This window comes from Strongylocentrotus purpuratus, unplaced genomic scaffold, assembly GCF_000002235.5.
Source record: "Strongylocentrotus purpuratus isolate Spur 01 unplaced genomic scaffold, Spur_5.0 spur5_scaffold_19, whole genome shotgun sequence".
In the NCBI taxonomy this organism is placed as follows: domain Eukaryota; kingdom Metazoa; phylum Echinodermata; class Echinoidea; order Camarodonta; family Strongylocentrotidae; genus Strongylocentrotus; species Strongylocentrotus purpuratus.
The window spans coordinates 13,055,442-13,069,494 of NW_022145604.1; the positions used below are offsets into that span (position 1 = coordinate 13,055,442).

Sequence of the window (14,053 nt, forward strand, 5' to 3'; positions counted from 1 at the left end):
GTTATGAATAAATAATGAGATCTCTCCTATTGAGAATTTTCGATATTATACCTATTATATTATTTGAATGAGCTATGGCAATGATCATAGGCGGAGCAACCCGCAATTGTGACGTCAAAAGGTCAATTGCTTGATTTAAGCGGTCGATTGTGACGTCACTGTGACAGAAAAGCAGAATACACGTCGCTAGATAGTGCGCTATTGTGAGGTCATAAAGGCAAGTTCATCTTTCAGCAGTTGATTGTGACGTCAATAAGAGCCGCTGCGAGTCGCGCACCGGAAATCCTCAAGCGTATTGCGCGCACTCCGTCAGCTAGCACCCTTATATAGGTCACCAGTCATGCAATTCATTGTTTGTAAACAAAGGCGAAATGCACGACGGGTAATATCGCAATGTCGCGTATTAATTAGGCGGTGTCACACAGAAAAATCCCTTTAAAAAATCCTTTCAAGGGAGAATTTTCTTGCTTCGTTAGAGGATTTTTAATGGGATAATTGGTGACAGACAGCAATTAAGAAGATAACTAAAATCCGGATTTTTGGCCTGTGTGTGACACCGTCTAAAATTGCAAAGCAAGCAGATCCATTACAATCACAAGTTTGGAAGAGAGTCAATTAACAACTCAAATAGCTTAAATCGGGCAATCTGGAAAAACGTTCTTTGCGAAAAGAACAGGAAATAATCATTTGCATGTCGATAAGCATGTTACAAAACGCGAATATAGACAAATAGGCCTTTTTCGTAATATAATCAAATTCAACGCACAAGTCTTTGTTAAGTGCATCGTTACAAAATATTTCATTCCCCTGTTACGAATAATTGTATTGCAATAGTCAGAATGCGAATTACGTACATTCTGTGTTTTGTAGGACAACCCGTTGGCCCGAATTCACAAAGGAGGTTTGTCGACAAACCTTGGTTTTCGTACGTCATATGACGCGTTTTACGCGTTTTTTACAAACCTGGTTTGTAACGAACAAAAGGAGGTTTGAGCTCAAACCTTTGTCTGAGCTCAAACCTTGCTTTGTGAATTCGGGCCATAATGTTTGTATTACCTAGCCACAATTAATGTATGCAATTGGAATTCTGACTATTGAAATACAATTATTTGTAACAAGTGATGAGATAATTTTTTAAATTGTAATTAACAAAGATCTATGCATTAAATATCATTTCATTATGCAAATTGTGTTTTGCTATAGATACGCACGGTGATACATTTTCATAAAGAGGGGCCCCACAGTCATCCCCGATCCTCGCCGCCTGATGTGAAATTGCTTCTATTCTTGCATTCTTTGTATATAATGTTACTCCTGGCAACCATGACCCCGCACTAATGTCCTTTGGCAAGACATTGATCTACATTTGCCACACTCCACCCAGGTGAAGTAAATGGGTACCTGGTAGGAATTTATTCCTTGAAACGCAGCGCGCGTAACAGCCGCACTGCTAAAGCCAGGGTAATTATGCTGCATTATTGTAGAGCGCTCAGACTAGACTTCTGATAAAGTAAGTGGTAGGCACTATATAAGCAAGGATAATTATTATTATTATTTACACGTGGTGGATTTTCTTTGTGACTTGTCATAATTATCAAATAAACTTCAAGAAATTGATTACTTAACACCCTATGTGATTGTCACCATGCAGTTCACAAGTATCCAATATTTATTTGCTTTCTTCGCACGCTCACAAACTTGAACAATATAGAGATCTAACTGCCCCCCCCCCTCTCCTCCTCCACGCATATGAACATCATAAGTGGCCGATCCTTTGCATGATGTAAACATTCTTGCAACTAGAACAACAATATTAACAAGTAAAATGAAATAAACAGTAAATTAGAAGGGAAAAAAGAGAAAAGATAAGGAAAGGAAGGCAGAGCACAACAAAGCAAAGCAAAGCAAAGCAAAGCAAAGTAAGGCTAAGCAAAGAATAACACTAAAAGAAAAAAAAAAAGGGAAAAAATGAGAACTTAAAAGAAAAGAAAAGATGAGAAAATAATAAATGCTGCATTCGCCCTTTAAAAAGAAAATGAAGAGAAAAAAAAATGAAGGAATAATTCAAGATTCAAAATATTCAATGAATGAATAGATGGATATTCAAATAATCCGATAAGTAAATGAATACACAAATCAATAAATAGATTAATGAATTAATTTTAAAAAAAATCAATGAATAAAGTAAGACAGAAATAGAGAAAGTAAAGAGGAAATAAAGGAATAAAGAAAAGAAGACAAAAATAATCGAGGAAAATAAAAGGAAGGATGGAAAGAAGAAAGAAATTTAATAAGAAAGAGAGAGATGAGATAATCTTTTTCTTTATGCACATCCAGCGGGTATAGGCGATTAGGACGCCCTCACGCGACGAGTGCCGTATTGTCTGCACCGAATGATGGGCGGAGCGACAACGAGCAACAATCAGTTCTATTTACGATACGAGACGAGACACACACAAATTTTCTTCTCAGGCACTCGGCTACTTCAGGTAAGACACACCTCCAATATGATTGTACATGTGCTTCTTGAGTTGATACTGATGTAGTTACCAACATATATCTCCGTCATTTGTTTAACTTCAGCATTGATTAAACTATAATACCGATGTTTATTGTTGATATATGAACGTGAAATGTTGTCATAATTAACGTTAATTGCTTTTTGATGTTAAGTCCAAGGTTATATGATCATTTAATGTATTGGTTTGTGTATTTACCACTTGTACTTTTAGGAAGAACTTCCATGCACCATGATCATATGAACATGAAGTATTTTCATAATCTCACTTCCTATGTATTATGCATATAATATGCATATGGGAAGAAAAAACGATGTTGTTGAATGTTGGTGCATTTTTGCTGGGTCTCTTTTACATCAATACCAGTATAACTTGCCGTGTTTGCCGCGCTGGTAGTTTAATTGTGTTGCAATAAAGTCGATGTACAGTGTATGGTAATTTGAGTTACTACATGTATGATGGTAGTCCCTAATTGTTAATGAGCCACTTCCGTTCGCTAATTAGGTTTCCTCTTAGCCCTAGCTATGTTAGGTTCATGCTATTGTCCCGTATTATTCTGATCACAAAGCCCTACCGGAGCTATACCTACTACATTGGCAGTATGATCGAATTGCAACAAATTGAAAAATTGAAAACTGGCTATATTAACGTTTAATTAAGTTTAAACGTAAATTAATGACAGCTATGTTTTGTGATGGATATATGAATGTTTTTTTTTTCCAGTGAATTATGCTCATCTGCATGTTAAATAAATATGTATATAGAGTCAAACCTGCTTTAGTGACCACCTGTCTACAAAGGCCAATTTTCTTGTTTCCCTTGAAAATGATTTCTCATTGAATCATGTACTAAAAGGAACCTGTCAACAAAGGCCATTTTTGTGTTTCCCTTGGGCAGTCGCTATAGACAGGTTTGACTATATATATATATATATATATATATAAAGCTCAATGTTATAAATTCAGCCAGCTAACATGTATTTGATGCAGAAATAATTGACGGAAAGCTATTGAAACAATGTGTTATGCTAGTGCATGTAAGTTTTCATTAAATCATGAACTTTTCTATTGTAGGTTGCCATAAAATAATCAATTCTATAATCATGAAAATGTATTCACGTGTCTCAGATTGTTATCAGTCAATGCTCCAATCGTATATGGCCTGTATTTAGGCTAATACTTGGTCACGTAGTACAGACGTGTTCAAGGAAAATCTAAACTAATCTAATAGAAAACAGAAAAATCAGAGAAGCACACTGGTGAAATTTTTAATGAAATCGGAAATAAGATTTTTTTTTTAAAATCACGATAGCTAGTGGCTGAGGCTATAATATCACTGTATACTTATAGTAGTGGCGGACACCTATCCCATTTGTTCCAACACACAACATAACTAATTTAACTTCCCGGCAAAAGGTAGCGTAGTTTTGCCGGGCAACCGACGAAATGTCAATATTACGTGTTGAGTAATGCCCGAAGGGAGAATGCGCTTATAGTAGGAAAAACACAGAAATTAATGATATTTTTGGACACGACGAACGGGAGAGTAGGCCGTGCATACGTCACAATCCACTTACCAAATTGCCAGGTGAGATTCGTATAAATAATATAGTGATCTCATATTTCAAACAATTATAACTTTCTTATTATTGGTCGGATTTATATCAAACTCTGACCACTCTGGTTGGTTCTCCTATTTTTCTGCTTTCATTATAAGTTAACTCATATTACATAGGTTGAATTGCCCTTATTTGAAATTTGAATAAAATTCCACCTACACCTCTTGGGCTATAATCTCCATGCCCTTTTACACCTTGCTTAAAACACAGCATACAGTGCAAAATTAGTGAAATATACGGGTTGAGAGTTGGACAAAAGATTGCCCTTTTGCACCTTGCTTAAAACACAGCATACAGTGCAAACTTAGTGAAATATACGGGTTGAGAGTTGGACAAAAGATTGTGTTCATCTGACATCTGTTTTGACCTTAGTTGATTTGCTTTGAATGAAGGAAGGGCCCAATTAGCAACTTCCTTTGTGCCTGACTGGTATACTGCCCCGAAAATCTCTTTTATTTCGCACGTTTGGAGATTAGCTTTATAAACGGGGATTAGCTAATCCGACCAAGAAAGTAGCTACATTGGACACTCTTTCATTGGCGCAATGTGCGTTGTTCACCCAAAATCTCAAGAGGGACTTTTAGATTAGGGACTTAAGATTCGCACGAAGACAATGGGGATTGCTACGATCGACGTCCTTAATGCACTGCCTTGAATGGACGCCATGCACGTATCAGTTCACGCAAATCTAAGAGTCCATATTGAGTGGACGAGAACGGCTTGAAAGTCCACTGGATCATGCGTGTCCATGGCGAGCCGTTCTTCTTCAAGATAATCTGCCTCCTTCAATACTGAAGATTCTTGCAGATGCCGTATACTCGGCCTGATTGGGGTGTGCAGGCCGGTGGACCATTACACCGAGGTTTCCCCCTACTCTTATACGAAAAGTGCAATGGGTTCTTAACGTGCAAGGGTGGTGACTCTCCTGTACACGGGGCCTCCATTTAACGTCCTATCCGAGGGACGGAGTGTTTTCCACTTGACATAACCTGCGTCTATGAACAAGGGAAGGGGCACGTCAGCACACAACGCAGACTTCAGTCATCCGCCTCGGTGGGAGTCGAACCCGGGATCTTTGGTTCGACAGGCAGACGCTTTACCGACTGAGCCAACTCGCCTCCTCTGCCGTTTTAACATTTATTCCTATTTCTTGATATCACGAAGTCAATTCTTGATATCAAGAAAGAAGAATAAATGTTAAAACGGCTTGCCATAGACACGCATGATCAGTGGACGTTCACGCCGTTCTCGTCCACTCAGTCTAAAAGTCCCTAATGTATACCTCGGGATTTGCAACTTATAGCTCACTGTCGAATAGGTTTGCTTATCAATAGGCCATTTCCTGAATGTATTCAAATGTGATATGCATAAATATTTGTAATGTGCCTCGTTGCAAATTATTTCATCACTTGTTATTTCAATATACCGGTAGTTCAGAATACGAATTGCATACATTGCGTGTTGTTATGTAGGGCAGGCCATAATGGTTGTACTATACCCACCAAAAACTAATGTTGGGCTGAAGAAATGGAATGGTGATTTGGGTCAAAAGCCCTTACGCGTTGTAATTTCAGTCCGAAAACATATTCATAAGTTTGAATCAAAAGGTGCATATATATGGGCTATAGGGTGAAATGGACGGAGTAAGAAGATAAAAGTACAAAGTATTTTTTTAGCTTGAAAAAAGGAATGCTGACCGAAAGGGAATTATCCATTTAAAGCCTATCTACACTAGTTTGCTCAGGAGGGATTAGACCTCCTCGCGTGGTCACTGGCAGGTGGTTATCTCATCAAATCTGCTCTGTTTTTCCCTGGGTAGGAGGCCCAGCCCCCCTGAATCAATGGGGTCAGCCCCTCAGCATGCCCCGAATCGTTCGCTTTGATGTTCGCTGATCGACGATCACTCTAGCTGTGATTTATTTCCTTTTTCTTTTATCTTTATTTTCGCCGACTTCTCCTTCTTCTTCTTCTTCCTTTTTTCTTCTTATCTATAGGCTTTCTTCTTCTTCTCTTTGCTCTTCTTCTTCTTCTTAAACTTTCTCTTCTCCTCCTCCTCCTCCTCCTTCTTCTTCTTCTTCTTTTTCTTCATCAGTCTACTGCGCGCTTCCTCGTATTTGCTTTGGGTGCATGTGCTAAGGCTCATTTTTAATTCTATTTTTTTTCATTCTGTATAGATTATCCACCGATACCCTTAACATGGACCCCATTACGAGAGCTACAATGGGTGAGCCACGCCCATCTGAAGAGGTCGGATACCTAATATACTGTCCTACAGAGGAAGAATTAGAAGATCGCTGTATGGAAGAAGACTTCGAAGCTGACATCCGATGTGAGTTAATCTGTCAAGGTGATAAATGCAGTCAGATGTTGAGCAGGGGCGGATACCATATTTTGCAAAAAAGAGGTGCAATGCAGAATTTCTTTTAAAACCAAGCACCCTACAAAAAAGGAGTCACATTTTTTAGTTAGTGAACACGGTTATGCGGTATATCACTTTCGTTTCAAGGGGCACCGGCCTTTTTTGCCCACTTAAACAACCAATATCACCGAAGACAGATTAATGTATTTCTGTAGGCACCTTCCCCCGACCGGGAGGGGAAATATAAACCTAATGTCACCCTAAATGTCTCTTCCCCCAGGTGCGTTCATCGCGGACCTGGAGGGGTCGGGGTCAGGTTCCCACTGGGAAAACAAATTAATTTTAAAAGAAAATGTGCCCCAGTATGGGCCACCATACAGCTTATTCATCCCACAAAGGACCCTGCAAATGTGATAGCCCTTTTACCAACAAAGGCTGCTAAAACATTTGGTATCCTTTTCTTTCTTTTTTTTGTTGCTTTAAAAAAAAAGACTTGCCCTTCCCCTACGCCGTCAGACAATCCTAAATCTCTCACTCAATACCTTTAAAATACCTGCGTAGACCTATTGATCCATGCATCCTTACGTTTGAAAATGTGTTAGCAGTTTAATGTTTCAGTCACGTGGTACATTATATAACATCACCTCTTTAATTTTCAGCAAGCGTCATTCCCGGTTTTTTAGAAATCGTATTGATTTGTTTTTTTCTCCCCAGATGGAAATGCAAATATCAGACAGGAGAGCATGATGTTATCCCAGGAGTTACCTTCTGAAAGGGTCTCGACAGGCGTTGGGAGCTACCATGAAACAAATCATACGCAAGCAGTCGAAATGACACTTCCACATTTTCTTTCAAAAGATGGATCCGAACCCCAGTTCGATGCACCTCACAGCAAGAGCTTCATGTCTGCTGATCAGCCTCGCTCCGGTGAGGTGAGGCCACAGGTTGGGTTTGAGGGACTGCATGTTGCTGAATGTGAGAGAAATCGCATGGTTTGTCCTTCAAGTTCTTACCATGGGGGCTGGAACTCGCAAGGAGGATCGGGACGGGATGAAACGAGAGAAAACACAAATAGGGACACGTACAACTGTTCCTGTAATACATGTGCCCCTCAAAATGCAACTAGAGGATCCAGAAGAGAAGAAAAGCCACACCGGTGTTCTTATTGCGGCAAAGAATTTACCTACAAGAGCCGACTTCAACGTCACGTGAACATCCACACAGGAGAAAAGCCTTTCAAGTGTACCGTTTGTGACAAAGCCTTTACACAAAAAGAGAGCCTTCAAAATCACATGGCAATTCATACAGGGATAAAATCTTCGCAGTGTTCTGTTTGTGAGAAGCGGTTTACACACAAGTCATATATCCGTTCTCATATGGCAACCCACACGGGAGTCCGGCCTCATGGGTGTTCACTTTGTGACAAGAGGTTTCTCACCCGTAAGGGACTATCAAGGCATATGAATTCACATACGGGCGAGAAACCCTATGAATGTTCGGATTGTAATAAACGGTTTTCTCAAGCCTATACCCTAACAATGCACATGCGCCGACATGCAGGCGAGAAACCCTTTGAATGTTCAAACTGTCAGAGAAGATTTTATACCAAGGCGAATCTTGTCACGCATATGCGTACCCATACAGGCGAACGACCGTTCAAGTGCACCGTGTGTAATAAAGCATTTGCCCAAGCAAGTGTTGTTTATATTCACATGCGAACCCATACGGGTGAAAAACCACACAAATGTTCCATTTGCAACCAACGATTTACGCAAGGTTGTAGCCTCACCAGGCATATGAAAAACACACACAAAGGAGAAAGCCTTGAAACTACTGGAGAATAGGAATGGAGTATGGTACGTTGGTACTCTCGTTGTCGACATTTTTTTAAAATCGGGCAGTTTGTCGGGGATGAGAACCGCGAATGTTCTACGCTTTTTGAACACGAGGCGTCACAATAATTGCCCCCTACGTTCAATACATATATGAAGGCAGTATTTTGGAGCGTTGTGAAACGCCTGACCAATCAGCCGCAACTTCCGGTGGCGTAACTATCGCTCTCAAATAGCTTTGGTTGAAGCCATTTGCTAAAAGGTTGTCAGTGCGAGTCTACGAGACAAGAATTTCGTACCATATTCCCAATGATTTATATGTTTAGCAGAATTAACTAATGCGTTGTAAATATACACAATTGATAATGTCAAACGGGGATGACGAGACATTGTAGAGACATATGGAAAGTAGTCTGACCCTCGACTTTGACTGAATTTTAAGCCGATTATACAAAAAAACACGATCGCAACTTTTTTTTGCGAAAAACAAACTCAATATCATTTCAACACCTTAAAGATAAACTTGAGTTCTGGTAAAAAAAGAAGAAAATGAATTCTCACAGAAACTAACGAAACTTACACTGAATGTTCAAGATTACAAATAAATGTCATGTGCCAAACAATTTTGGAAGAAAATGTATACTGGCTGAGTAATGAGCATAGAAAGATAAGGAAATCAGGGTAGTACTAACCCCGACACCATATGTGTTGTCCCATATACATCTTTCTGTGTAAGTGATTGTTACTTTACCAAGACTCTGCCAAATTTTATGATGATTTTGATGACTCCAGAACCTTGCATTACACACCATTACTTACATGCTATATGATCAACTTTTCTGATCCATTCCACACCTTTTCTTTCACAATGCAATCGCATTACCAGAACTCAAGTTTATCTTTAATGTACATCTCATAGAAATCATGTTTGGAGTACGTATAATGCCTCACTTTCAAGTTTACACATATTTTCACAAGGCCTTTGATATTCCCTTAGGTTGATATTTCGAAAGTAGTTGCGATCACTTTATAACATTTTTTTAATGATAAATAATTAATTTGAAATATTAATTCTTTAATGGTCACTTACATATATGTCTTCTTTTTGGTAGTAAGTATAACAACAATAAGCTCATGGAGGTTTCTGTTACAGTCTGACTCATTCAGTTATATTTACTTCATGTATTTACTCTCATTACTGTATTAGGAGTATGCTATTAAAGCGCTATGCAACTATTAAATATAATAAATGGATCCGTGTCGTGACTGCCAGGACCCGTTGCATATTAATTTCTTATTTATAAGTGCTTATTTATGAAAATTGAAAATCATTTTCAGCAGTGTTATCAATGATATTGATATCGTGTGTTTGAAGAGAGTTCACGGAGTTCTCCTTGTCGACCTGTCGGACATACCTCAGACAACATACAAGTTGTCCAGAACAACCTTGTTTAAAAAGTATGCATACCATTCGAATATGTTAGTAAATCGGTCTGTTCAGTGAAATTCGGAATTTAATTCAGTTCAATTAAATTAAATTCCATTCAAAGTCATTACTCTTTTTTGTACGGAGTTGCTCAGCTATGTGTATATCACAGCCATTAATTGCCTGAAGTATGCCACCGTGCTAAAATAAAATATGCAAATAAACAAACAAACTTCAAATTGAATATGTACAATTTTCACCAGTGTTATTAATTATAATGAGATCGTGTGTTTGAAGAGTGAGAGGTCACTGAAAGGTCAAGAAGGTCTTTCGGAGAGTTTGCGGGAAGGGTAGAGCAAAGGGATACATGCATAGTGTACTGGTAATGAAAAGAGATTTGAATAATTGGGAAATTCAGTTAACTGAAGCAACTTATTCCCAGTTTAATTATCATCTTAATATACAAGACAATACGATAGAATAAAAGCAGAAAAATTTGATTGTAAGAGAATGATCATCATTTTGCGTAGCAGCTAATAGTACGCGTTTCAGAAACCGATAATATGACGAGGTAAGATTGCATGAAGCTGAAGCGCCCAGTAAAATGTAATACTAATTATGGCAGATGCTCAGTGTCTCAGTGTCACAATGAACATCATTTCAGGCTCTTTTCTTAAACAATGAGTGGCGTATCCAAGATTTCCGTGCGATGGGAGGGCAGGGGGGGGGGGGGGGGTAAATATCCGGGAAATTCCTCACAAACGAAATAACAGAACAATACAAAACAACATATAAAAGCATAAAAACAAGAACAACGACAAAGAGGAAGAAATCTCACCTTTTTACGTGCGTGTTTATACCAGAATTTTGAGGGACGAGGGGGGAGGGGGGCACACAAACACACTATATGGTGATGATTATAATAATAATATCTATAATAATCAAAATATTATAATGGGTACCTGGCAGGAATTAATTCCTTGAAATGCTAGTGCGCCGCAGTGGCTGCCTTGCTAAAGCCAGGGTAATAATCGGGGCAGCGCCAGGAGCGTCACAACGTGACGGACATGTGCGCTATATAAGAAGCCACCATTATCTATTATTATTATTATAATGATTACAATAATAATAATAACTTTGGTTAATGAATGAATTAATGAACAAATGAATGGATAAATAATTAAGTGAATAAATAATAAAATGAACGAAACAATAAATGAATGAAAGAAGATTGTAAAGACACTAATAAATGATTTATGTACCCTGAAAATGGTCTTGCATAGGAGGGAGCAACCATAAAAAGTATCAATGTAGGGCAAATTTTGCCCGACATTGATTTCATTTCCATCTGAACATCGTGGTTTCGAATATTCCTTCGACCATCTCCAGGATCTCCTCTACAGAGGGCGCAGATCCATTCACGCGAGTTATAATGCAGTTTGTTTAAATAGACAATTTTTGTAAATATGTAACCGAGTTGAATGCACAAATCTTTGTAATTTCAATAGTCAGAATGCGAATTGCACTTATTCCGTGTTGTTAATGTAGGACAAGCCACAGTGTTTGTCCTACCTAGCAATATTTAACCTATGCAATCCTCATTCTGACCATTGAAATACTATTATTTGTAACAGGTGAATGAAATAATTTGTAACGAGGCACTTAACAAAGCCATGCGCATTAAATTTGATTACATTACGAAAATGGTAAGAGCACTTTTTTTGGTTTTTTTTGTCCCAAATATTCAAAAATCGGGCCGATGGCAAATTCGCTCAGTGGGTGGGGGGGGGGGGGGGGGGGGGCGGGGAGGGGAGTGCACACAATTTGTTATTTTTTTGGCCGGGTGGGCACGTCCTTGTTTTTCAGTACATTTTTGGCGAATTTGGGGCTGATTTTAACATATTTTGTTTGGTCGGGGGGGGGGGGGGGCACGTGCCCCCTGTGCCCCCCTGGATCCGTCCCTGTTGATGCCTTTGAAATGTGGTGCTACAGAAGGCCGTTGCAGGTGTCATGGAAAGATAAAAAGACACATGTATTGGTCCTGGAAAAGATTGGAACAGACTTGACCATCAGAAGGGGAATCATGGAAAGAAAACTAAACTTTTTAGGGCACATTGTTAAGAGATCTGTAGGTGTTGAGAAGCAAATAGTGCAAGGAGCAGTCGAAGGAAAACGGGGTATTGAAAATGAAAGGTGCAACACAAATGGTAGGTGAAAGAGTTGCATAGCGTGCTCTCGTGAAGACCACAGCAGCGCTTTACAGCGCCACCTGTTGATGATTGATGATGATGGTACTTGCCCTAAAAAATTTGTACTAAAAAAAAAACACCAAAGAATATAAAAGGAGTGAAAGAATATTAAAATCAATGAATACAGAATTAGTATGGGTGGATAGATGGATATAAAAATCCACAAATCATTCAATAAATAAATATACAAATAGATACATGAATACATAAACGAAATAAATGAATAAAAATAAGACAGAAAGAAAGAAGGTAAAGAGGGAAGAGTGGGATATAGTAACAAAGAAACTCAAGATTATCAGAATATAAAAGGAAGGATGGAGAGAAGAAAGAAAGTTATCAGTGATAAGAAAGAGAGAGAGAGGAGAGATGTTTTCCTTTATGCGAATCCAGCGGGTATGGCCCCGGCGCCCCCCCCCCCCACTCAGTGTTATTTAGGGTACGCATATGCTTGTTCCCTCTTTTTGAAAGCACCCCCTATCTGAGGACTGCCAACATTTTCGAACCCCCCTTTCGCGGGCTTTTCGCGGGCTTTTCCTGCCTTGGAGACCCCCCCTAAATCAGGAAAAATGCTTTACGTACCCCACTAATTGATTTCGGAATAATTTCTCAGGAGTCCATAGAGATGAGAGAAAAAAAAGAAAAAAACACCCCTTTTTTAAATCTCCGGGTGAAAAGTCAAATACATCCATTTTTTTTTTTTTTTACAATTCTCGGGCCGGACTTTGTTGCACGAAAAGTACGACCTCTGAGTGGGGGGGGGGGGGGGGGGGGCGGGGGGCGGGGGGCGGGGGTATGGCAGTGCCGTATGATATAGGGCACTTATATTATATTGACTGGGCTTGAGGGGTACATCAGAAATATTGACAAGGCTAAGATCATATTGCCCCGAGTCGAATTAAGGGCAATATAGCCCTATAGCACGGTCAATATTTCTGATGTACCCCTGAAAAAGCCCTGTCAATACAAGGCATTTTTTAAACAAATGATATACAACTTTGGTAATCTGCTACGCGACAACCAGATGCTGGTGATTGTACGTCACGGACATATTTACAGATACAGATACGGATATCAAGCAATTGAATCCTATTGCGCAAGCGCACTGATGGAATACGGCAGAATGTTGCCCTCTGATTTATTGGCCGTCTAAGGGGAAAACCCCTGGGGAAAATCCGGAAGAGGGCAATATGGCAACGTTGCCCGCTCCAGATTCGTATTCAGAGTAGCGTGCAAACTACGACTTTTTATTTTGCAGTATAGTAGCCTTGTATAGGTGGCAGTACCGTATATATTCTATTATATACGGCACTGGAGTATTAGGGACTTTTAGATTTGCACGTCGACATAAATGGACTGCTATACGTTTGACGTCCTTTGAAGATCGACACTACCAGTGCCACCCCCCCCCCCGTGAGCGCCAGGGGGGGGGGGGGGGGGATCTCCAAAAAAGGTCAAATTAACGTGTTTTTACACGTTTTTTACCCAGCCCCCCCCCCTAAATCCGCCATTGTCACACGTATAACAGTCCACTATGTCGACATGCAAATCTAAAAGTCCCTATTATGTATGGGACCACTCAACAGGAATATTCAATTCAGGGTACGCGACTGCAATACAATGGTACGTTCAACAGCGTATATCACTGTGTATCGAGCGATGATCTATATGGTTATTGACTGATATGATAAACAGTTTTTATCGAGAATATTCCTTAATTTATGGCGCTTTATGGCGCGCCATTTGCCCAATAATTCCGATAAACACTGTTTATCGAGCAATAAACTATAACAGTGTTTATCGAGAATAACTATGTTTTTCACTCGATAAACATAGTTTGCCCAATAATTTGCACTACAATTCAGATAAATACTGTATATCGAGCGATAAACTATATGGTTATCGACTGATATGATAAACAGTGTTTATCGAGAATATTCCTTAATTACCAAAGGGAACAGCTAGTTTAGCCTGCACATAGCTGTCACTTAGCTGTTACCATCTAGAACAGCTAAAAGCTTATCTGTTATATTCTGAAACAGCTATATTAGCT

The 14,053-nt window shown here is 39.3% G+C and overlaps 1 protein-coding gene across 1 annotated transcript; it reads left to right on the forward strand.

The window, feature by feature from the left end:
- The first annotated feature begins 2,407 nt into the window (after positions 1–2,407).
- On the forward strand, positions 2,408–8,870 carry LOC765036 (zinc finger protein OZF). The gene is made up of 3 exons (XM_030990335.1): positions 2,408–2,489; positions 6,312–6,466; positions 7,211–8,870. Exons 2-3 carry the CDS (start codon positions 6,334–6,336, stop codon positions 8,338–8,340), a joined length of 1,263 nt encoding a protein of 420 aa, XP_030846195.1. The 5' UTR covers positions 2,408–2,489; positions 6,312–6,333; the 3' UTR covers positions 8,341–8,870.
- The last annotated feature ends 5,183 nt before the right edge of the window (positions 8,871–14,053 follow it).